The sequence below is a fragment of the Equus caballus genome, chromosome 8 (genome assembly GCF_041296265.1).
Source record: "Equus caballus isolate H_3958 breed thoroughbred chromosome 8, TB-T2T, whole genome shotgun sequence".
Classification (NCBI taxonomy): Eukaryota; Metazoa; Chordata; class Mammalia; order Perissodactyla; family Equidae; genus Equus; species Equus caballus.
Window position 1 is genome coordinate 46,125,110 of NC_091691.1, and position 24,535 is coordinate 46,149,644.

Sequence of the window (24,535 nt, forward strand, 5' to 3'; positions counted from 1 at the left end):
GAGGGTGGACAGCCATTGTTGCATTATTGCTAGCTTTCCCCCACTCCAACCTGAAGTGATTTCCAGGGAATTTAAAGGGAAGATGCCCTTCCCCTCTCTTCATTTTTCACTTTGTCATCTTTTGGGAGCTAGACATTAAAGACCAGGACATTCAGAAACAGTTGCATATATGAGGAAAATTTGAAAGTGATTATGCAAGCCCAGAGAATGACTCAGAAAAGACCTAAGGAGATCTTAAGTTTACACTTCAGGCTGATCTTCAGCCCAGAGACAGCCTACAACAATAAAAACAAATAACAAAAACAAGCAAACTCTGGGAAAAATCCGATTTCCAGAGTTACCACATTATTAAATTCCAGTGTCCAGTGTTCAAAAAAATCACAAGGCGTATAAAGAAAAAGGAAAGTATGACCCAGTCAGAGAAAAAAAACAATCAGCAGAAACTGTCCCAGAAAAACACCTGATGACAGATATACTAGACAAGACTTTAAAACAACTGTTTTAAAGATGCTGGAAGAAAGAAAGGAAGATATGGAGAAAGTCAAGAAAACAATGTGTGAACAAAATGGAAATATCAATAAAGAGATAGATAACCTAAAAAGAAATTCTGGAGGTGAAAAGTACAATAACTGATATGAAAAATTCACTAGAGGGATTCAAAGGCAGAAGAAAGAATCAGCACATTTACAGATAGCACAGTGGAAATTATCAAATCTGAAAAACAGAAGGAAAAGGGATTGAAGAAAAGTGCAGACTGAGGGACCTGTGGGACTTCACGAAGCAGACCAACATATGCATTGTGGGAGTCCCAGAGGAGAGGAAGGTAAGAAAGGGGCAAAAATAATATTTGCATAAATAATGGCTAAAACTTCCCAAATTTGATGAACGACATGAATATAAACATCCAAGAAGCTCAGCTCAGATGAATTCAAAGAGACCCACACCGAGACACGTTATAATCAGCCTTTCAAACGACACAGACAAAGAGAGACTCTTGAAGGCAGCAAGAGAGAAGCAAGTCATCACATACAGGGGTCTCAATAAGATCTTCAGCAAGTTTCTCTTCAGAAACTTGGGAGGGCAGAAGACAGTGGGCCTACCCATGTATTCAAAGTACTAAAAGAAAAAAATACATCAAGAATCCTATATTCAGCAACACTGTCCTTGAAAAGTGACGGAGAAATCAAGACATTCCCAGATAAACAAAAGCTGGGGGAGTTCATGACCATTAGACCTTCCCTGCAAGGATGCTCAACAGGCATGCTTTAACCACAGGGTTAAATGAAAGGACACTAGACGGTAACTTGAAGCCACATGAGAAATAAAGATCTTAATAAAGGTAAATACATAAGCATTTATAAAAGCTAATATTACTGTAACAATGATTTGTAACTGCACTTTTTGTTTTCTCTATGATTTAAGAGATTACCTTTAAAGAAAAAACAATTGTTAGTGTAAAAGCTAATATTACTGTAACTTTGGTTTGTAACTCCAAATCTTGTTTTCTACATAATTTGAGAGACTAATGCATTTAAAAGAATTGTTAGTCTATATTTTGGGGCAATGTATAAAGATGTAATTTTGTGACACCATCAACCAAAAGGGATGGAGATCGAGCTACATAGGAGCACAGGTTTTGTGTGTTATGAAGTTAAGCTGATATAAATCTAAATTAGAGTGTTATAACTTGAAGATGTTAAATGTAATCCCCATGGTAACCACAAAGAAAATAGCTATAGAATATACATAAAAGGAAATGGGAAAGGAATTTAAACATTCACTACAAAAATCAACTAAACACAGGGGCTGGCCCCGTGGCCGAGTGGTTGGGTTCGCGCGCTCCGCTGCAGGCGGCCCAGTGTTTCATTGGTTCGAATCCTGGGCGTGGACATGGCACTGCTCATCAAACCACCCTGAGGCAGCGTCCCACATGCCACAACTAGAAGGACCCACAACGAAGAATATACAACTATGTACCGGGGGGGCTTTGGGGAGAAAAAGGAAAAAATAAAATCTTTAAAAAAAAAAAAATCAACTAAACACAAAAGAAGACAGGAATGCAGGAAACAAGGGACAAAAAGTTATAAGGTATATAAAAAACAAATAGGACAATGAGAGAAGTAAGTTCCCCTGTATCAGTAATTACTTTAAACATAAATGGATTAAACTCTAATCAAAAGACAGAGATTGGCAATGTCAGCATCATGGCAGAGTGAGCTGTTCTCTTAGTCCATCCCCCTGAAGACACAACAAAAAGGACATTCATTAACCAACAGAGGACATCCACACACTACAATAGATATCAAAGAGATCCACTCAGCCATATGTCTGAAGGTTAAGGATACTGGATCCCACAGGAAGCAGTGGCAGGAGGTAAGCAGATCTCCCCCTCCCCAGCAGCAGCCATCTAGGGTGTGGGACCTCGCGCAGCAGCTGATGTGCAACTCTGAGAGGAGACGGGGGAAAAGGCAGCCCTTTGCAGGAACTTTCACTCTCAGGGTTGCTTCCCAGCCCACAGGAATTCTCTACACTGAGGTGGATCACTCACCATGGGGGTGCCCCCACCAAGCTGAACAGTCCAAGTAGGCCACCAGTGAGTGCAGAGCAGGAATACAGGCAGAAAAGAAAGCATCCCCCCATGCTGCCTGGTGCACCAGCTTGGCTGGTCACCCAGGGTAGGGGATCTGTGCCAGAGTGCCTGTGCCTGCATGTGTGAAGCAGCAGTGTCCAACAGGCAAACACAGACGGGCCCTGTCGGCACAGCTTCCAACAGATGGAAACAACTACCAGTGCATGCAGCAAGCTCAGAAAACACAGCTCCTGCAACCCCCAAGTAGTGGCAGGTGGAACCTGCATCCAGATACTACCACTGTATGCTGGCAAAGGTCTACCCCACCAAACAGCATGAAGAAATACATTAACACTCCAGACCAGAAGGAAAATGACAAGTGTCTAGAAACCAATCCTGAAGTCACAGAAATTTACAATCTAAATGATTCAAACTAGCTATCATAAAGAAACTCAATGAGTTACAAGAAAACTCAGAAAGACAGTTCAGTGAACTCAGGAATAAAATTAATGAGCAGAGAGAATTCTTCACAAAAGAAATTGAAACTCTAAAAAAAAAAAAAAACCAAACAAATGCCTAGAGATGAAGAACATGATGAGATTTTTTAAAAAATAGAATCCTTAAAAAACAGAGCTCACATTATGGAGGACAGAATTAGTAATGTATAGGACAGAAATATAGAAATGCTGGGTCCAGCTCTGTGGCTGAGTGGTTAAAGTTCCACATGCTCTGCTTCGATGGCCTGGGTTCATGGGTTCGGATCCTGGGCAGAGACCTAGTCTACTCACCAACCATGCCATGGAGGTGTCCCATGTACAGAAACAGAGGAAGATTGGCACAGATGTTAGCTCAGGGCTAGTCTTCCTTGAGAAAAAAAAAAAAAAAAAGAGGATTTTCAATGGATGTTAGCTCAGGGCTAATCTTCTTCAGCAGAAAAAAAGAAAGGAAGAAAGAAAGAAGTATAGAAATGCTTCAGGTGGAGGAGGAGGACAGACCTAAAACTAAAAAGAAATGAAGAAGTTCTGCAAGAAATATCTGGCTCAATTAGGAAATGCAACATAAGGATTATAGGTATTCAAGAGGGAGAAGAGAGAGAGAAAGGAGCAGAAAGCTTGTTCAAAGAAATAATAGCTGAGAACTTCCCAAACCTGGGGAAGGAGCTGGAATTACATGTAAATGAAGCCAACAGAACTCCAAATTACATCAATGTAAAAAGACTTTCTCCAAGGCATATATTAGTAAAATAAGCAAAAGTCAATGACAAAGAAAAAATATTAAGGGCAGCAAGGTGGAATAAAATAACCAACAAAGGAACCCTTATTAGGCTTTCAGCAAATTTCTCAGCAGAAACCTTAGAGGCTAGGAGAGAGTGGAATGATATATTCAAAATACTGAAAGACAAAAGCTTTTAGCCAAGAATACTCTATCCATTGAAACTATCCTTCAGAGATGATGGAGAAATAAAAACTTTCCCCCGATAAACAAAAACTGAGGAAGTTCATTGCCACAAGACCCGCCCCCACAAGAAATGATCAAGAATGCCCTCATACCTGAAAAAAAAAAAGATTTACAAAGCCTTGAGCAAGGAGATAAATAGACAAAATCAGAAAATTGCAGCTATCAGAACAGTTAGCAAACAATTATAGCGTTAAAGATAAAGGGAAGGAAAGCCTCAAAAATAACTGTCATCACTTCATTTTAATGACAAACTCACAACATAAAATGGAATAACTTGTGACAACAATAACTTAGGGAAGAGGAAAGGGAAGGAACCTGCTTAGGCTAAGGAGATAAAAGGCTATCAGAAAATGGACTATCTCATCTAGGAGATCTTTTATACAAATCTCATGGTAGCACTGAACAAAAAAATCACAACAGAGATACAAATGATAAATAAAGAGAAAACCGTCATAGAAAATCACCAAACTGAAATGGCAGTTGGAAATACATGGGATGAAAAGCAAGGGAAATACAAAACAACTGGCAAACAAGGGATAAAATGGCAGTATTAAGCCCTCATATGTCAATAATCACTCTAAATGTAAATGGATTGAATTCTCCAATCAAAAGACACAGAGTGACAGGATGGACTAAAGAACAAGACCCACAATAGGCTGCCTCCAGAAAATACATCTCAACTCTAAAGAGAAACACAGGCTGAGAGTGAAGAGATAGAAGACGACACTCTAAGCAAATGGCAAACAAAAGAAAGCAAGTATTGCCATACTTACATCAGACAAAGTAGACTTCAGATAAAAAAGGCAATGAGACACAAAGAGGGGCAATATATGATGATAAAGGGGACATTCCACCAAGAGGACATAACACATGAATATCTATGCACCTAACACAGGAACACCAAAGTACGTAAAGCAACTATTGACAACAGACCTAAAGGGAGAAATTAACAGCAACACAATAATAGTAGGGGACCTCAACACCCCACTTACATCAATGGATAGATCATCCAGACAGAAAATCCACACGGAAATAGTGGAATTAAACAAAAAACTAGACCCGATGGACTTAACAGATATATAGAGAACACTCCAGCCAAAAACAGCAGAATACACGTTTTTCTCAAGTGCACATGGAACACTCTCAAGGATAGACCATATGTTGTGAACAAAGCAAGCCTCAACAAATTTAAGAAGATTGAAATCATATCAAGCATCTTTTCCAACAATAATGCTATGAAACTAGAAATCAGCTACACGAGAAAAGCTGGGAAAGTGACAGATGTGTGGAGACTAAACCACATGCTACTGAACAACCAATGGATCAATGAAGAAATTAAAGGAGAAACTATCTGGAGACAAATGAAAATGAAAACATGTCATACCAACTCATGTGGGATGCAGCAAAAGTGGTCCTAAGAGGGCAATTCATAGCAATACAGGCCCACCTTAACAAACAAGAAAAATCTCAAATAAATAATCTTGAATACACCTAACAGAGTTAGAAGAACAACAACAAACAAAGCCCAAAGTCAGCAGAAGGAGGGAAAGAATAAAAATTAGAGCAGAAATAAATGCAATAGAAACCAGAAAAACAGTAGGAAGGATTAATGAAACTAAGAGCTGATTCTTTGAGAAGATAAACAAAACTGACAAACCCTTAGCCAGACTTACTAAGAACAAGAGAAGCCTCAAATAAATAAAATTAGAAATGAAAGAGAAGTTACAATGTCTACCACAGAAATAAAGAATTATAAGAGAATACTGTGGAAAACTGTACGCGAACAAATTGGACAATCTAGAAGAAATGGATAAATTCTTAGAGTCATACAACCTCCCAGAACTGAATCAAGGAGAAATAGAGAATCTGAATAGACAAGTAAAGAGACTGAAACAGCAATCAAACATCTCCCAAAAAATAAAAGTCCAGGACCAGATGGCTTCTCAGGAGAATTCTACCAAACATTCAAAGAAGATTTAATACCTATCCTTCTCAAACTATTACCAAAAAATTGAAGAAGATGCAACACTTTGTAATTCAGTCTACAAGGCCAATATCACCCTGTTCCCAAAGCAAAATAAAGACAACACAAAGAAGGAAAATTACAGGCCCCTATTGTTGATGAACATAGATGCAAAAATCCTCAAGAAGATATTGGTAAACCAAATAGAGCAATACATTAAAAGCATCATACACCATGATCAAGTGAGGTTTATATCAGAGATACAGGGACGGTTCAACATCCACAAGTCAATCAATATGATACACTACATTAACAAACTGAGGAATAAAAATCACATGGTCATCTCAATAGATGCAGAGAAAGCATTTGACAATGAACGTTGACAATGCAACATCCATTTGTGATAAAAACTCTCAATAAAATGTGTATAGAAGGAAAGTACCTCAACATGATAAAGGTCATATATGACAAACCCACAGGCAACATCATACTCAACAGGCAAAAACTGAAAGCCATCCCTCTGAGAACAGGAACAAGACAAGGGTGCCCACTCTTGCCACTCTTAGTCAACATAGTACTGGAGGTTGTAGCTAGAGCAGTTAGGCAAGAAAAAGAAATAAAAGGTATCCAAATTGGTAAGGAAAAAGTGAAGCTCTCACCTTTTGCAGACAGCATGATTTTATATATAGAAAACCATAAAGAACCCATCAGAAAACTATTACAAATAATCAACAACTAAAGCAAAATGGTAGGGTACAAAATCAACTTAACAAAAATCAGTTGCATTTCTATAACCTAACAATGAACTAACGGAAAGAGAACTCAAGAATACAGTTCCATTTACAATTGCAACAGAAAGAATAAAATATCTAGGAGTAAATTTAACCAAGGAGGTGACAGACCTATACAATGAAAACTGTAAGATTTTTTTTTTTTTGAGGAAGATTAGCCTTGAGCTAACATCGGCCGCCAGTCCTCCTCTTTTTCCTGAGGAAGATGGCCCTGAGCTAACATCCGTGCCCATCTTCCTCTACTTTCTATGTGGGACACCTGCCACAGCATGGCTTTAAAGCAGTGCATAGGTCCACACCTGGGATCCAAACCAGCGAACCCAGGCTGCCAAAGTGGAGCATGCGAACTTAACTGCTACACCACCAGGCTGGCCCCTGTAAGACATTATTGAAACAAATCAACAATGATGTAAAGAAATGGAAAAATATTCCATGCACATGTATTGGAAGAAGAAATATAGTTAAAATGTCCATATTATATAAAGCAATCTATAGGTTCAAGGCAATACCAATCAGAATCCCAACGACATTCTTCACAGAAATAGAAGAAAGAACCCTAAAATTCATATGGAACAGGAAAAGACCCCAAATAGCTAAAGCAGTCCTGAGAAAAAAAGAACAAAGCTGGAGACATCACAATCCCTGACTTCAAAATACACTACGGAGCTATAGTATTCAAAACAGCATGGTACTGCTACAAAAACAGACACACAGATCAATGGAACAGAATTGAAAGCTCAGAAATAAAACCACACATCTATGCACAACTAATCTTCAACAAAGGAGCCAAGAACATACAATGGAGAAAGAAAAACCTCTTCAATAAATGGTGCTGGGAAAACGGGACATCTACATGCAAAAGAATGAAAGTAGGCCATTATCTTTTGGCATACACAAAAATCAATTCAAAATGTATTAAAGACTTGAAGGTAAGACGTGAAACCATAAAACTCCTGGAAGAGAATATGGGCAGTACACTCTTTGACATCGGTCTTAGAGGGATCTTTTCAAATACGATGTCTACTCAGGAAAGGGGAAAAAAGAAACAGCTGGGACTTCATCAGACTAAAGAGCTTCTGCAAGGCCAAGGAAACCATGAACAAAATGAAAAGACAACCCAGCAACTGGGAGAAAATATTTGCAAATCATATATCCAACAAGGGGTTAATCTCCAAAATATACAAAGGACTCAACAACAAAAAAACAAGCAACCGAGGCTGGCCCAGTGGCATAGTGGTTAAGTTCGTGCGCTCCGCTTTGGTGGCCTGGGCTTCGTAGGTTCAGATCCTAAGCGCAGACCTAGCACAGCTCATCAAGACATGCTGTGGCAGCATCCCACATAAAATAGAGGAATATTGGCAAGAGATGTTAGCTCAGGGCCAGTCTTCCTCACACAAAAAAACCAACCAACTAACCCGATCAAATAATGGGCATAGGATATGAACAGACATTTTTCCAAAGAAGATATACAGGTGGCCAACATGCACATGAAAAGATATCCAACATCGCTAACCATCAGGGAAATGCAAATGAAACTACAATGAGATATCACCTAGCACTTGTTAGAATGGCTATAATTACCAAGGCAAAAAACAGCAAATGTTGGAGAGGTTGTGGAGAAAAAGGAACCCTCATACACTGCTGGTGGGAACGCAAACTGGTGCAGCCACTATGGAAAACAGTTTGGAGATTTCTCAAAAAATTTAAAATAGAAATACCATATGACCTAGCTATCCCACTATTGATATTTATCCAAAGAATTTGAAATCAACGATTCAAAGAGATTTATGCACCCCTATTTTCATTGCAGCATTATTCACAATAGCAAGACCTGGAATCAACCCAAGTACCCATCAACTGATGAATGGATAAAGAAGATGTGGCATGTATATATATATATATATATATATGTACACCACATATATAGAGAGAGAGAGTGTGTGTAATGGAATAGTACTCAGCCATACAAAAGGCAAAATTGTACCATTTGTAACAACATGAATGGACCTTGAGAGTATTATGTTAAGTGAAATAAGCCAGACAGAGAACGACAAACACCACATGATTTCACCCATATGTGGAAGGTAAATAAACACACGGACAAAGAGAACAGATTAGTAGTTACCAGAGGAGAAGGGGGTTGGAGGTTGGACAAAAGGGGTAAAGGGACACATATATATGGTGACTGATAAATAATAATGTACCCCTGAAATTGCACAATGTTATAAACTATTATGACCTCAATAAAATAATTTTTTTTATTAATGTTATGATAGATTACAACCTTGTGAGATTTCAGTTGTACATTTTTGTTAGTCATGTTGTGGGTACACCACTTCCCCCTCTATGCCCTCCCCCCACGCCCCCTTTTCCCTGGTAACCACCGATCAGATCTCCTTATCAATATACTAACTTCCACCTATGAGTGGAGTCATATAGAGTTCGTCTTTCTCTGACTGGCTTATTTTGCTTAACATAATACCCTCGAGGTCCATCCACGTTGTTGTGAATGGGCCAATTTTGTCTTTTTTTATGGCTGAGTAGTATTCCATTGTGTATATATACCACATCTTCTTTATCCAATCATCAGTTTCTGGGCATGTAGGCTGGTTCCACGTCTTGGCTATTGTAAATAATGCTGCGATGAACATAGGGGTGCAATGGACTCTTGAGATTTCTGATATCAGGTTCTTAGGATAGATACCCAATAATGGGATGGCTGGGTCATAGGGTATTTCTATTTTTAACTTTTTGGGAAATCTCCATACTGTTTTCCATAGTGGCTGCACCAGTTTGCATTCCCACCAACAGTGTATGAGGGTTCCTTTTTCTCCACATCCTCTCCAACATTTGTCACTCTTGGTTTTGGATGTTTTTGCCAATCTAACGGGTGTAAGGTGATATCTTAGTGTAGTTTTGATTTGCATTTCCCTGATGATTAGCGATGATGAACATCTTTTCATGTGTCTATTGGCCATATTCATATCTTCTTTTGAGAAATGTCTGTTCATGTCCTCTGCCCATTTTTTGATCGGGTTGTTTGTTTTTTTGTTGCTAATCAGTGTGAGTTCTTTGTATATTATGGAGATTAACCCTTTGTCAGATAAGTGGCTTGTAAATATTTTTTCCCAATTAGTGAGCTGTTTTTTTGTTTCAATCCTGTTTTCCCTTGCCTTGAAGAAGCTCTTTAGTCTGATGAAGTCCCATTTGTTTATTCTTTCTGTTGTTTCCCTCAACTGAGGAGTTATAGTGTCCGAAAAGATTCTTTTGAAACTGATGTCAAAGAGTGTACTGCCTATATTCTCTTCCAAAAGACTTATTGTCTCAGGCCTAATCTTTAGGTCTTTGATCCATTTTGAGTTTCAATAAAATAATTTTTTAAAAAAGACGGACATTGGCCAACAGAAACACATGATCCAATTATATGCTGTCTACAAGAGACTCCCTTGAGATCCAAAGACACAAACAGATTGAAAGTGAAAGAATGGAAAAAGATATTCTATGCAAATAGTAACCAAAAGAGAGCTGGGGTGCCTATACTAATATCAGACAAAATAGACTTTAAATCAGCAAAGGTTACAATAGACAAAGAAAGACATTGTATGTTAACAAAAGTTTCAATGCATCAAGAAGATATAACAATTATAAATATTTATGCACCTAATGACATAACATCAAAATATATGAAGTGAAAGCTGACAGAATTGAAAGGAAAAGTAGATGTTTCTACAATAATAGTGTGAGACTTCAGTACTTCACTCATAATAATGGATAGAAGAAGCAGACAGAAAATAAGTAAGGAAATAGAGGACTTAACACAGTAAACCAGCTAGACCTGAAAGACATGTTCAGAACACTCTCCCCAACAGCAACAGAATACACATTTTCTCAAGTGTACATGGAATATTTTTCAAGATAGACCATATGTCAGGCCACAAATTAGGTCTCAGTAGGTTTTAAAAGATAGATATTATACAGAGTATCTTCTCTGGCCACAATGAGATGAAGTTAAAAATCAATAATGGAAGGAAAACTGAAAAATTCATAAAATTATAGAAATTAAAGAGCACACTTTTAAAAAATCAGTGGATCAAACAAGAAATCATTGGGGAAATTAAAAAATACTTAAAGGTGAAAGAAAATGAAAAAACAACATACAAAAACTTATGAGATGCAATGAAAGCAGTGCTGGGTGGAAATTTTTGCTATAAATGCTTATGTTAAACAAGAAATTTCAATGGTGAGTTGCACAATAAATGTTCAGGTTTAAAAAAAATCTCAATTCAACAACTTTACAACTTAAGGAACTAAGAAAAGAAGAACAAACTAAACCCAAAGCTAGCAGAAGGAAGGAAAAAATAAAGATTAGAGCAGAGATAAATGAAATAGAGAATAGAAAAACAATGGAGAAAATCAATGAAACTAAAAGTTGGTTCTTCAAAAAGATGAACAAAATTGACAAAACTTTAGCTAGATGAACTAAGAGAAAAGAAGACTAAAATTGCTAAAATCAGAAATGAAAGGGAGGACATTACTACTGTTTCTACAGAAATAAAAAGAATTGTGAGAGAGAACTATGAACAGTTGTGGACAAACTGGATAGCCTAGATGAAATGGATAAATTTCTAGAAATACAAAACCTAGCAAGACTAACTCAGAAAGAAATAGAAAATCTTAATAGACCTATAACTTGTAAAGATATTGAATCAGTAATCATAAAATCTCCCAACAAAGAAAAGCCCTGGACTTGATGCTTTACTGGTGAATTCTACCAAACATTTAAAGAAAAACTAATACTAATCCTTCTCAAACATTTCCAAAAAATTGAAGCGGAGGGAATACTTCCTAACTCATTCTATGAGACCAGCATTACCCACATACCAAAACCAGACAAAGACACTACAAGGTAAGAAACCTACAGACCAAATACCCCTTATGAAAATTGATGCAAAAATCCTCAACAGAATATTAGCAAACAGAATTCAGCAGCATATTAAAAGAATTATATAGCATGACTAAGTGGGATTTATTCCTGGAATGCAAGGATAGTTCAATATGCAAAAATTGATAAGTGTATACTATGCCCTATTAACATAATGAAGGGAAAAAAACACATGATCATTTCAATTGATGCGGAAAAAGCATTTGGCAAAATTCAACACCCTTTCATGATTAAAAAAAAAAACACTCAACAAACTAGGAATAGAAGGAAACTACTTCAACGTAATAAAAGCCATATATGAAAAACTCACAGCGAACATCGTACTCAATGGTGAAAGACGGAAGGTGCTTCCTCTAAGATCAGGAACAATGCAAGAATGCCTGCTTTATTCCATATAGTATTGGAAGTTCTAGCCAGAGCAGTTCAGCAGGAAAAAGAAATAAAAGGCATCCATATTAGGAAAGAAGTAAAATTCTCTCTTTTTGCAGATGGTCTGATCTTATATGTGTAGAACCCTAAAGATTCCACAAAAAAACTTAGACTAAATGAGTTCAGCAACGTAGCAGAATACAAAGTCAACACATAAAAATCAGTTTCATTTCTATGCATGAATAGTGAACAATCTGAAAAGGAAATTAGAAAAACAATTCCGTTTATAATAACATCAAAAAGAATAAAATACTTAGGAATTAACTTAATTAACCAAGAAAGTAAAATACTTGTTCCCTAAAAACTACAAAACGTTGCTGAAAGAAATTGAATAAGATGTAAATAAATGACAACACATCCCGTGTTCATGGATTGGAAGACTTAATATTGTTAAAATGTCCATACCACCCAAAGAAATCTATAGATTCAATGCAATCCCTATCAAAATGCCAATGACGTTTTTTACAGAAATAGAAAAAACCTGTCCTAAATTCATGTGGAATCTCAAGGGACCCTGAATAACCAAAACAATCTTGTAAAAGAACAAACCTGAGAACTCACACTTCCTGATTCCAAAACTTACTACAAAACTACAATAATCAAAACACTGTGGTATTTACATAAAGAGAGACATATAGACTAATGGAACAGAATAGAGACCCAAGAATAAAGCCTCACATAGATAGCCAAATGATTTTTCACAAGTGTGTCAGGACCATTCAATGGGGAAAGGATTGTCGTTTCAACAAATGGTGCTGGGAAAACTGGATATCCACATGCAAAACAAGGAAGTTAGATCCTTACCTAACACCATATACCAAAATTAACTCAAAGTAGATCAAGGACCTAAATGTAAAACCTAATATAATAAAACTCTTAGAAGAAAAGATAGGACAAAAGCTTCACAACATTGGTTTGGCCATGATTTTTTAGATATGACACCAAAGGCACAGATAACAAAAGAAAAAATAGACAAATTGGAATTCACGAAAATTAAAAACTTTTGTGCATCAAAAGACACTGTCAACAGAGTAAAAAGGCAACTCACAAAGGAGAAACTATTTGCAAATCATATATCTGATAAGGGATTAATATCTAGAATATATAGAGAACTCAACAACAAAAAGACAGCCCGATTCAGAAATAAGCAAAGGACTTGAATAGACATTTCTTTAAAGAAGATATACCAATGGCCAACAAGTACATGAAAAGATTCTTTACATCACTAATCATGAGGGAAATGCTAATCAAAACTACAGTGAGATATCACCTCACACCTATTAGAATGGCTACTATCAAAAAAACCCAGAGGCCGGCTCCGTGGCCGAGTGGTTAAGTTTGCATGCTCCGCTGCGGCAGCCCAGGGTTCGGATCCTGGGCACAGACATGGCACCGCTAGTCAGGCCACATTGAGGCGGCGTCCCACATCCCACAACTAGAAGGACCTGCAACTCAGATATACAACTATGTACCAGGGGCTTTGGGAAATAAAGCAGAAAAAAAAAAAGATTGGCAACAGTTGTTAGCCCAGGTGCCAATCCTTAAAACAAAAAAAAGAAAAGGAAGATTGGCAACAGTTGTTAGCCCAGGTGCCGATGTTTAAAAAAAAAAAAAAAAACCCAGAAAACAACAAGTGTTGGTGAGAAATTGGAATTCTTAGGCACTGTTGCTGGGAACGTAAAATGGTACAGGTGCTGTGAAAGACAGTTTGGCGATTCCTCAAAAATTTAAAAATAGAATTACTATATGATCCAGCAATTCCACTTCTAGGTATATACCCAGAAGAATTGAAAGCAGGGTCTCAGATATTTGTACACCTGTGTTCATAGCAACATTATTCGCAATAGCTAAAATGTGGAAACAACCCAACTGTCCATCAAAGGATAAATGGATGAAGCAAAATGTGGTATATTCATGCAATGGAATATTATTCAGCCTTAAGAAGAGGGAAATTCTGCAATAGGCTACAACACAAATGAACCTTGAAGATATTATGCTAAGTGGAATAAGCCAGTCACAAAAAGGCAAATACTGTAATGATTCCATTTATATGAGTAGTCAAAACCATAGAGACAGAAGGTATATGGTGGTTGCCAGGGGCTGCAGGGTGGAGAGCATACATAGGAAGTTTTATTGTTTAATGAGTGTAGAGTTTCCGTTTTACAAGACGAAAAGAGGTATGGAGACGCATAGTGGTAATGGTTGCACAACGATGTAAATGTGTTTAATACCACTGAACTGTACATTTAAAAATGGTTTAAGATTGTAAATATTATGTTATATATGTTTTACTGCCATAAAAAACTTATCAAGAGAAAAAACATATAAAGATTTCTTAGACTATTGACTTGATTTCCTATAAACATGGAGGTTTCAGTGGTTAAAATTCTTTAAGTACTATTTTGATTTACTTAAACCGATTATGTCAGAAACAGTAAGAGCTGACCTTGGGTATTATCTGTAATTGGTATTTGATCAGACCCGTTAAATATTATAGAGACACAATTAAATCACATAACAGATTTCTCTATCTTTTATTGATTGTGAAATTATATTCTTTGTTTTCCTTGAGTGATTTCTGTTGGTGGGACAGTCTAAAGAGATGGATCATATTTGACTTGGTGCTGACATGCACTTTCCTCACCACTACATTGAAGCAGCCTTACAGAGAGAGTGGGAGGAAGACCAAATAAAACTCTGGCAGCTTTATCTTTAAAAAGGAGAATGTACAAGGAGGGTACACTTGAGAATTTGGGTATCATTTGGGAGTCTTTTTTGGACACATAAAATACATATTTTTACATTTTTTTAAAATAATGCCTGAGGCTCTTTAATTGCACAATTTTGTAGAAAATAACATGAGAGCATTTGTATGTAAATCTGAAACTATACTTATATTGTGTTTTTATGTATGAATTTGAATAAATATTAAAAACAAAATATTTTTTCCTTTTTTCTTGCTATTTCTGTAGCAAGTTTATCTTGCAAAGATTCTTCTCTGACAATCCTCACAGTCTCGTCCTAAGAACCTCCAATCTTGATATACCTCTCCAATGAAATAAACAGGTCATCTGTGAATGCATTGTCACAAATGACAAAGAATTTTTCTGTTAGGAATTCAAAAGCTAAGATTTTTATTTTGTAAGAAAGTTCATTCCAATTTGGTTAATTTCATTTCTTTAGAGCCTCCTAAATTCTTGCCCATATCATCAACACCCCAGCCAGAGAGACGGCAGCCACCCCAGAGACGACATTCCATTGAAAAGGAAACGCCTACTAATGTGAGACAGTTTTTGGCACCATCCAAGCAGAGCTCCCGATCTCTCGTAAGTAACTGAAGGACTGCGTAGAAATGTAAGGATCAGTTAGGGCAGCTAGAATCATTAGCTTTCTTGAGAAGCTTCCAAAGGTTAGAATGAGCTTTAAATAACCTTATTTGTTTTTAATAACTAAAGAAAACCAACCCTAACAGTAACCCAAATGAAATTTGACCATTCCTTACTCATTTTAAGTACTTTTTTTCCAGAAGATTTATCAATGGTTGAAAGTATGGATATTATTCAAGAAAGGCTTTCTTCCTTTCAATGAGTATTAATCCACTTTAAAAAGGTCAAAACTAATCAAAAAACTTAGCAAAGTCTGACTACAGTAGACTATTTTATTGAGGCAGAAGTTCAAGGGGAGACTTTTGATCCATTAAAAATCTTTGTTCATTGTTTTCAGGTACAGTCATGTGCTGCATAACAATGTTTCAGTCATTGATGGACCATATATACAATGGTGGTCCGATAGGATTAGTACCATATGGCCTAGGTGTGTAGTAGGCTATACCATCTAGGTTTGTGTGGGTACATTCTATGATGTTCGCACAAGGACAGAATCGCCTAACAGTGCATTGCTCAGAACGTATCCCCATTGTCAAGTGATGCATGACTGTATGTTTTGTGACACTGGAGCCAAAGCTGCTATTTGGACTGGTTGACAGTTTTTGCTGTTTTCCAGAGACTTCCAGTTCATGTAGTATCTACTCATTTCTCAGAACAGTGGGATATAGTACACAAGCCCTGCCTGGAAGAAGTAATAGATCCACCAGCCAAAGGAAGTCTATGAAGATTCTTCTGAAGTCTCGACTTCAGATAGACTTGCAGGCGAGATGCAAGGCTTCAATCAATAATTCTACCAGCAACCTAATATCTAATGTTTTTTCAGATACTCATGAATAAAAAACACTGGAATGTGCTTAGTCCATATTTTTAGACTGTGATGAATCCTCAGGGGTTCAAATGAAGCAATAACAGGTGTCCCTTCCTCAAAGTAGAGGGAGATGGTGCGTTTATTGTGAGGATACCGAATTTGAACAGAGCTTATAGTGTTGAAATTTGATCAGTCATCTCTATTCCCAAACGGTATGATTAAAGAACTAATGGTTTTTATGGCAGTTCCTGATAGGATGCCTCTAACTCCTAAAAAATCACCAAAATCTGATATTTGATGAAATCTATAGCCTCATCCATGGTTTACCAACTGAAAAACAGAACTCTAACCTACGGGTTCAAACGTTAAAATCCAAATGCTTTTGTTAATATGAATAAGTTACTGCTTTATAAAATATACAGTTACTATCATAAAAATATGTAAGAGGGAGCTCCTTTGTGATTTTTTTCACAAGTCCAATAATTAGAAGATTCTTCTCTTCACACAGCCTTTCCTAGAAGCCAGTTTATCATTCAGTTGTATACCTGACCTTGTGGTCATATAACATCATTGTTAAAGTTAGAGGTGCTTTCCCACTGCCTTTTCCCTGAGACCCTTCTCTGTGATTGCAGATTGGTTTTATCTTGCTCTCTGCCACAAAAAACAACTCACAGAGTGACCAAGCACACTAAAAATTCCACTGCGCCAGGAAATATGCTTCACGGCCCTTGATGTGGGCTGATGATCTTTCTCAGCAAAATTCCATTACTAGCTAAAACTCCTTTGTAGTCGATCTGATAGCTTGACCTCTGGTCAATGCTGGATGGTGTTCGGGTTCCATACAGAACTGCACCCCCTCAAGGTGCCTCTAGGCACCAGCTGAGACAGAATAGCATCCAGGTCAAAGGAATGAAGTTTTTGCTATTAGCTTATCTTGGGAAATCCATAAGATCACACTTGTCTTGTGATAGTGTCCTCTAGCTTGGTAAGTATTGTTTTTAAAAGTATGATAATTAGTTTAAAATTTTAGCTATATTTTAGAAAACAAGAAATCATTTTATATTTATAACCCCTCAACTGAAAATGGTGGCTCTTTGTTGTTATTCGTTTTTATTTTTATTGTATCTCCCTCCCTTTCCTTAGGATGTTTAAAATGTAATTTCTTTCCTCATTTGGTCAAATGATTGACCCATCTGAGTGAAAGGCATCTTGTCTTTAAGTGCCTTCCCCAGGGGCAGCGAGCACCTGCTTGGTGTACATTCCCACACTTTTCCAGGCACGATAGGCACTTGCCTCCATCCTGCCTCCCAGCGAGCCCCAATCAGGAGACTCAGTGTTCACAGGACAACCAAGTTAGGAAACTCTGAAGTTGAGGTCTTTGCTGTGTGAACTCTGAGATTCTCTAGGAATGACTTCATGGTTTGATTGCCGATTTATACATATGGGTGCAGACGTTGGCCTGGACACGCATATGGAACCTACCGTTAATGTCCTCCATGGGTGGTTGTTTTGTTTTCTTTTTCTTTCATGCTCTATAATCACTATTTGTAGGTCACTCACGTTCAGCATTATTTTTCCTTTTCTTTTCCCCCTGCCATTTTCTTTTCCCTTATCTATTGTTCAGGTTCCTAGGATAACCAGTGTATGGCCAAGGACGCCTTTCCGACCACTTTTTTCTACCATACAAACAGCTTCTCTGCTCAGCTCTCATCCCTTTGAAGCAGCCATGTTTGGGGTAGCAGGGGCTATGTATTATCTATGTGAGAGAGCTTTTACCAGCAGGTGGAAATCCTCAAAGGTTGGCCTCTTTCTGCTGGTTCTGGGAATTATTTTACTCTATCTCTTTGACAGTGATGCCTCAACTCCTGCACTCTGTAAGAATTAACAGCTTAGATGGGCACTTTGCTTCTGATCATTGATTCCAATCTTTCGTAGGATGCATAGATCACACCATGATCTCAGTTGAGAGGAAAATAACTGAAAGGACAACAAACTCAAAATGCAGCATCAGATTAGAGGGACCTGTGAGTGTTTGTCTGTTTGAGTGATCTAATTGTACAGCAGGAGGAAGGCCGTCCCTCTTCATGTGCCGGGGCACTCTGAGAGTCCGTGGGGTGCTTTCCTCCCAGGGCCTCTCCACCATCAGGAGAGCGTTTGCTCACACACTAGCTGGCAGAGCAGCCTCTTGCCAGGCCAGGTAGCCGCTGGGGATTCAGCTGCCCACAGAGCCGTGTCATTGCCTGTTTCCGGCACACCCCACCACCGGCTCTGAGGGGCACCCATAGCATGTGCCTCCCCTGGGCTCAGAGAATCTTTCTCTTCCCCAGCACCTTTCATAAAGCTGCATTGTGATGGTGAGAATGTTATGTGGTTTTTATGACAATCCACTTTACTTCTCTGAAGAGAGAAATTTCAAGGTTTCTTTTTATTGATATGGTTATTTTAAATATTTTAAATAATTCTGCATTTTATTATTGTTTTTGAGATTTTCATACAGAATAAATTTTTTAAAAAATAATTTGCAAGGACCGGCCCCGTGGCCGAGTGGTTAAGTTTGCATGCTCTGCTTCAGTGGCCCAGGATTTCGCCGGTTCGGATCCTGGGCACGGACTTGGCACCGCTCATCCAGCCATGCTGGAGCGACGTCCCACATAGTACAACCAGAGGCACTCACAACTAGAATATACAGCAGTGTACTGGGGGGCTTTGGGGAGAAGAATTTAAAAAAAGAAGAAGAAGAAGATTGGCAAGAGTTGTTAGCTCAGGTGCCAATCTTTAAAAAAAAAAAAATTGCAAACCTCAGTGAAATAAAAATACAGCCCTCGGACTGTATTGAAGCTTCCCCTGCCCCAAGTGTGTAATGTGAGCTGCCGACCAGTATTTGCAGCAGCCTGGCCTGTTCCACCTCATCCAGGGGCCTGGCTCTCCAAGCTCCTTTATTTACTCAACATATCCTTGACAAATGAACCAGTAGCTGGTTTCTTTGTTATTCTTCATTACCCATCTTAGTTTAGAAAAGAGACTCTTAATGTAAATGAGATACAACAAATTCCTTTCTCTGTTTACTGGTCATAAAATAGAGGATCCTTTTTCCCATTTTAGATCTGGCCATTTGAGTAGTAAGTACATGGTCTGGTGCAGGGATGGCATTTTAACTCCTGTCACTCCTACTGATGTCACTGAAGATCCGGCAACGTTTGTATTTTTGTTATTATCAATCCTCCCCAAACAGAGATATCTGTATATTAAGTCCACACATTACTTTAGGCAGAGAATTCACTTTGAGTTTTAAAGTTGAACATGAAAAAGGAAAAGAATAATTAAACTTAATAGTAGTTATTTTTATTTACATCTGACTTCCTTCAGTTTATTAAAAACTTAAACAATGGTTTTTTGGATAATTTTCAAATATCTGCTACTTATGAAGTTTTGCTAATCAAGAACAATATATAAAATATGACTATTCCCATTTCTGTCTGTGGTTCAGTAACCAGATTATACATTATGCTCTGTAATTTCTGTGCTGCCTAACTCTGACCCCTTTAGAATGGTAAATATAACCAGAATATTCAACAAAAACTCAGCAATTTTAGTGACATACATAAAGGTAAGTTCTGCAGGCACGTCTGCTCTTATAGCGTATTGTAGTCTTTATTAAAACTCTTTAAGATTTAGCTTCCCTTTCCTAAATGTGGAAGTCACGTTGAAGCACAGAGGAGCAGGAGAATTAGAGTTGTGCTGATCCAGTGCTTACAGCCCCTCTCTGGCCATGGAGATGAGCTCAGTGCTTGCTGTAGGAGGGACCGAGCCAGCGTAACGAGGGGAATGAGCCTCCCGCTCACAGTTCAAGTCTTGAGTACGCTCCACATTTGGGAGCATTCGTATCTCAGCAAGATCTGTTAGGGTTTAATTTGGCTTTGGGGAATTAATATTTTTTGTCAATTAAAAAAATAACGAAAACTATTCTAGTAACTATTATTTTCTTTTCATGTTGCATTAAAGTTTTGTTGTCCTTGGGAAAGCACCAGAATTAAAACATTAGCATTTGACCTGAGGGGAAGTATTTTACTAAAGGGTAATCTGCTTAAAATTTTAGAAAAGAACAAGAACACAAACAAAAAAATCTACAATTTCTTATTGTATCCTATGAAGTACTGGCTTTGCAAATAGTTGGAAGCAGTAAGTTGAAAGTATGCTGGACTAAGCCCTTTTGTGGCCTAAGACTGAGGAGAGGAAGTACCAGCCATCATGCTAGCACACCCAAGAGAATGAAAAGGATTCCCGTCTACCGGAAGTATTTACCAGCCCAGGCAAGCCTAGTTGTCAAGTTAGTTAAATTGGCATTATTTGCCACCTTCCTAGCATGCACAACAACACATCTCTCAGGCAGCGATTAGGTGGTTATTTGCTAGATTCATACATTATTTTGTTGCAAGTCAGCAATTTTGTCATGTAGTTAGCCTTCAGAAAATGTACCACAGTCCTACTCATCACTGATAAATAAAAATGACCATAGGAAAACTTATGATGAAATATGTTAAAAGCTGAGAAAGGCGTCATTCAGATGAGTGCAGCCAACAGTCCTTACCTAGCGCCCACTTTCAGTGGGCCAACCTTCCCAGAAGCCACGCACTGTTCCCACTGACACTACACGCTTTTCTCAGGGCAGAGCAAAACAGAGTAGACAGTGGACATGCCAATTTAATCCTATTATCTTTGAAAGCTTTTTCCCATTGAAAGAGAAAATTATGTGGTGATTTTTTTTTTTAAAGTATTTTAGACATCTTAGAGCAAATGCTATCTTTCTGAACAAACCATTCTCCCATCCTCCACAAACTAAGCTCTTCATCTTAAAAGTTCAATTGAAGGATTTTTTTCCAAAACATTTTTAAGCAAATTTAACCTTCCTTAAGTTATCTTGAACAGAGATGATTTTATATTGATTGTTAGTAAGAAGGAATAGTTCTTCAAACTACTTTTTTTTAGTAAATGCTAATGTTTGTCAAGTTTGCAACCAAGATTTCTTTTTGTTTTCCTCTGATTGAAAGACAGAGCTGAATGTTAAAATTCTATAAACTGACTGCATTCATGGTCATGTGCTTTCTCATTTGGCTTGTTTGATATCAGAATGCCTGTGAGCAGTGCTATGGTATGTGCGGGCGTGAATTATAATGTGTTTGTACTGAGAACATTAAGTTTCAGTGTCACTACACCACAGTGGCCCTCATGAAGCCTGGCAGGGTGCGAACGCACAAGACCATTCTGTCTTTATTAGATCCGCCGATCAAGCAAAGGGCTGGGCGGGAGCAGGTGGGGACGGAGCTCTCTATTCAGTGGGATCGTTACATCAACATCTTCCTCAGCTGTTTTTAGGGAAACCAGTAACAAGACAGCCAACATAAATATTTATTGTGAAATTCTGATTTTCTCCACATCTTTCCACTGCTGACTGTGCATTCAGCAGTTGTTTAAGAGTAATAACAGAAATCTGGAGAACTGTGGGCAGCCTGTAGAGATGGCCTTTTGGCTGTAAACTGCACCAAAGGTACATGTTCCAGTTCCACTCATACCATTAGGATTTTTCAAGGTGTGCTGATGTAACTTACCACTAAATAATGCTTCTTAGTATAAATCACTAACCACCTTCTTTTGGCTATTCTGAGTACCACAAATCAGTTCTAAAAACAGTACCAATGTTGTAGATTTGCTATTTATCTACTAGCATATAGTATACGACACAACACTAAGTAATGAATTTGCATAATCATAGGAGAAAACTGACAAATTTGGTTTAGAACAACAAAATTGTTTTCAATATTTCACTTTTTCAAGATTTCAATATATAGATATGTAGCTCAGCTTAATGGAATAGAGATACTTGAGGTGAAATATCTAAACAAATGTGAGAAACATTCATTTATTGGAAATTTCAGTAGCTACATGTTTCACATGGTCCCTAGAAGTTTTCTGCCAGCTGTTGTCTTAGTGTATTGAGAAATTTTGTGGTCCCCAGAGTGAGCCAGCTCTGTTTCAGCGATCGTTGGGAAACCTCTTTTCTTCTCTGAAGCTACTAACCAAGGTGTCTGATCTGAAGGGAAATTTTGCAATGCCAGAAAAGAGCGGGTGGGAGTTTCTTATTCATGTGGAATTTTGAATTTCAGGAGGAATTCTGCTACCCAGTGGAATGCCTAGCTCTTACTGTGGAGGAAGTAATGCATATTCGTCAGGTCCTGGTGAAGGCAGAGCTGGAAAAATACCAACAATATAAAGATGTCTACACCGCCCTGAAAAAAGGAAAGGTAGAGCTGTTTAAAGTTGCTTGATCAGCAGGGTTAGAAGAATGGTCAGTCACAGGCATGGTCTCCTGCGGGAGCTGTCTGCTAGCCAGATGGCACCAGGACTTCTAGGGGATTTTAGGAGCTAAGAGGCTTATTTTCTAGTAGACAGTTCCTGTTCTGCTTTGTTCACAAAAGGGAGTGTTTTTGTTTTTCCCTTAGAATTCAAAAACTGTGGAAGGTTTAAAACAACCATGGTAAATAATGATATGCCTTCATAAAACCACGTCTGCATTTAGTCATTATACTTTTAAAGGATTTATAAAGAAAATATATCTGGGAAACAGAGAAGACTTTTTCAGAACCTTCTTCAGATTGCTTCTGTGATGGTGAGACACTTGAGAGCTGTGGCCTTTTATTACCTTTTAAAAGGAAAATTATGGGGGCCAGCCCAGTGGCATAATCATTGAGTTCACTTGCTCCACTTTGGCAGCCAGGGGTTTGCAGCTTCAGATCCTGGGCACAGATCTACCACCGCTCATCAAGCCATGCTGTGGCAGCATCCCACATACAAAAGAGGAAGATTGGCACAGATATTAGCTCAGTGACGGTCTTCCTCAAGCAAAAACAAGAAGATTGGCAATAGATGTTAGCTCAGGGCCAGTCTTCCTCACCAAAAAAAAAATTATGCTAAGCGAAATGTCAGACAGAGAAAGCCAAATACCATATGATTTCATTCATATGCGGAAGATATAAATAAATAAGTAGATAGATAAATAAATAACACATAGACACAGAGAATAGATTAGTGGTTACCAAAGGAGAAGGAGGTGGGGGGAGGGAGAAAGGGGTAAAAGGGCATGTGTATAGTGACGGATGGCAGCTAGTCTTTGGGTGGTGAACATGATGTAGTCTATACGGAAATTGAAATATAATGATGCATGCCTGAAATGTATATGTTATTAACCAATATTACCCCAATATAAACAAACAAATAAATAAAATTATAATTCAATACAGAGCCAAATTATAATTATCACAGAGCCAAACATAAAAACAGGGTTTCTAAATTGTCTTCTTCCTTCTGTCTACTAAACTTCCCCAATATATAAATGTAAAGTGTATTCAAACATGTAAATTAGGAAATTAACTATTGGCGATGCTTTTTTTCTCCTTTTAAAATTTCTATTTTTTAGCTCTGCTTTTGTTGCCGAACCAGGAGATTTTCCTTCTTCACCTGGTCTTATACCTGTCAGTTCTGTAAGAGGTAAGATTTTTTGTAATTGATGACAGTAATTAAAGAAATACCAGTTACCTTCATGTTTCATCATTTTTCTACACAAGAATAATATTAGAAATCACCCAATTTATTATCACATTGTGCTGTGCTTGTGGGTTAGAAATACTGATTTCTTCAAAAGAGTGGAGCAAACGCTTATTTAGTATTAACCTGGAAAATGTTTCTCTGCATATATTTCTTTTACATAACCTAGATAATTCTAATAATATATCATGTTTGAACAGAAAAAAATAATGTGATTGTCATGTGATCCCTGGATAGACAAAGAAGAAAAGTCTAAACAGATGTAAGTTGATCCTTTTATAGGAAACAGTGTAAGAGATAAGTTTTACAGTTTGATTGTCCTTTTGGCAGTCCACCGTTGTATCAGTTTGTTGTATTCTGATAGAGGACCCAGAGAGTTTTTGCAGTTTATTGTAGAAATTCAAAACCATGTAGCCATTGGCTTCTCTAACTCTCTAGTCGCATCCGTGGTATCATGCCAAGTAATCCTTCTGATTTTGTATACAGGCCGGTGTGTTCACAGTGTTGCAAAAAGGTAAGCTAAGCTTGGTGAAATTATAACTTGTGTTAATTTTAATGACTCTTTAACAGTACTACTCACTCTCAGTTTT

General features: G+C 37.7%; 1 protein-coding gene across 11 annotated transcripts in view; it reads left to right on the forward strand.

Moving 5' to 3' along the window:
* SPIRE1 (spire type actin nucleation factor 1) overlaps positions 1 to 24,535 on the forward strand; it is a 216,445-nt gene that overhangs the window by 186,240 nt on the left and 5,670 nt on the right. For 6 of the 11 annotated variants that reach the window (XM_070220659.1, XM_023648211.2, XM_070220661.1 and 3 more), the window contains 5 exons: positions 15,336 to 15,478; positions 17,971 to 18,144; positions 22,508 to 22,645; positions 23,818 to 23,888; positions 24,432 to 24,459. In XM_070220659.1, coding sequence (XP_070076760.1) covers positions 15,336 to 15,478; positions 17,971 to 18,144; positions 22,508 to 22,645; positions 23,818 to 23,888; positions 24,432 to 24,459 — 554 coding nt within the window. The remainder of the gene's footprint in view (positions 1 to 15,335; positions 15,479 to 17,970; positions 18,145 to 22,507; positions 22,646 to 23,817; positions 23,889 to 24,431; positions 24,460 to 24,535) is intronic. The other 5 variants (XM_070220660.1, XM_023648212.2, XM_070220662.1 and 2 more) reach the window with 1 other exon arrangement.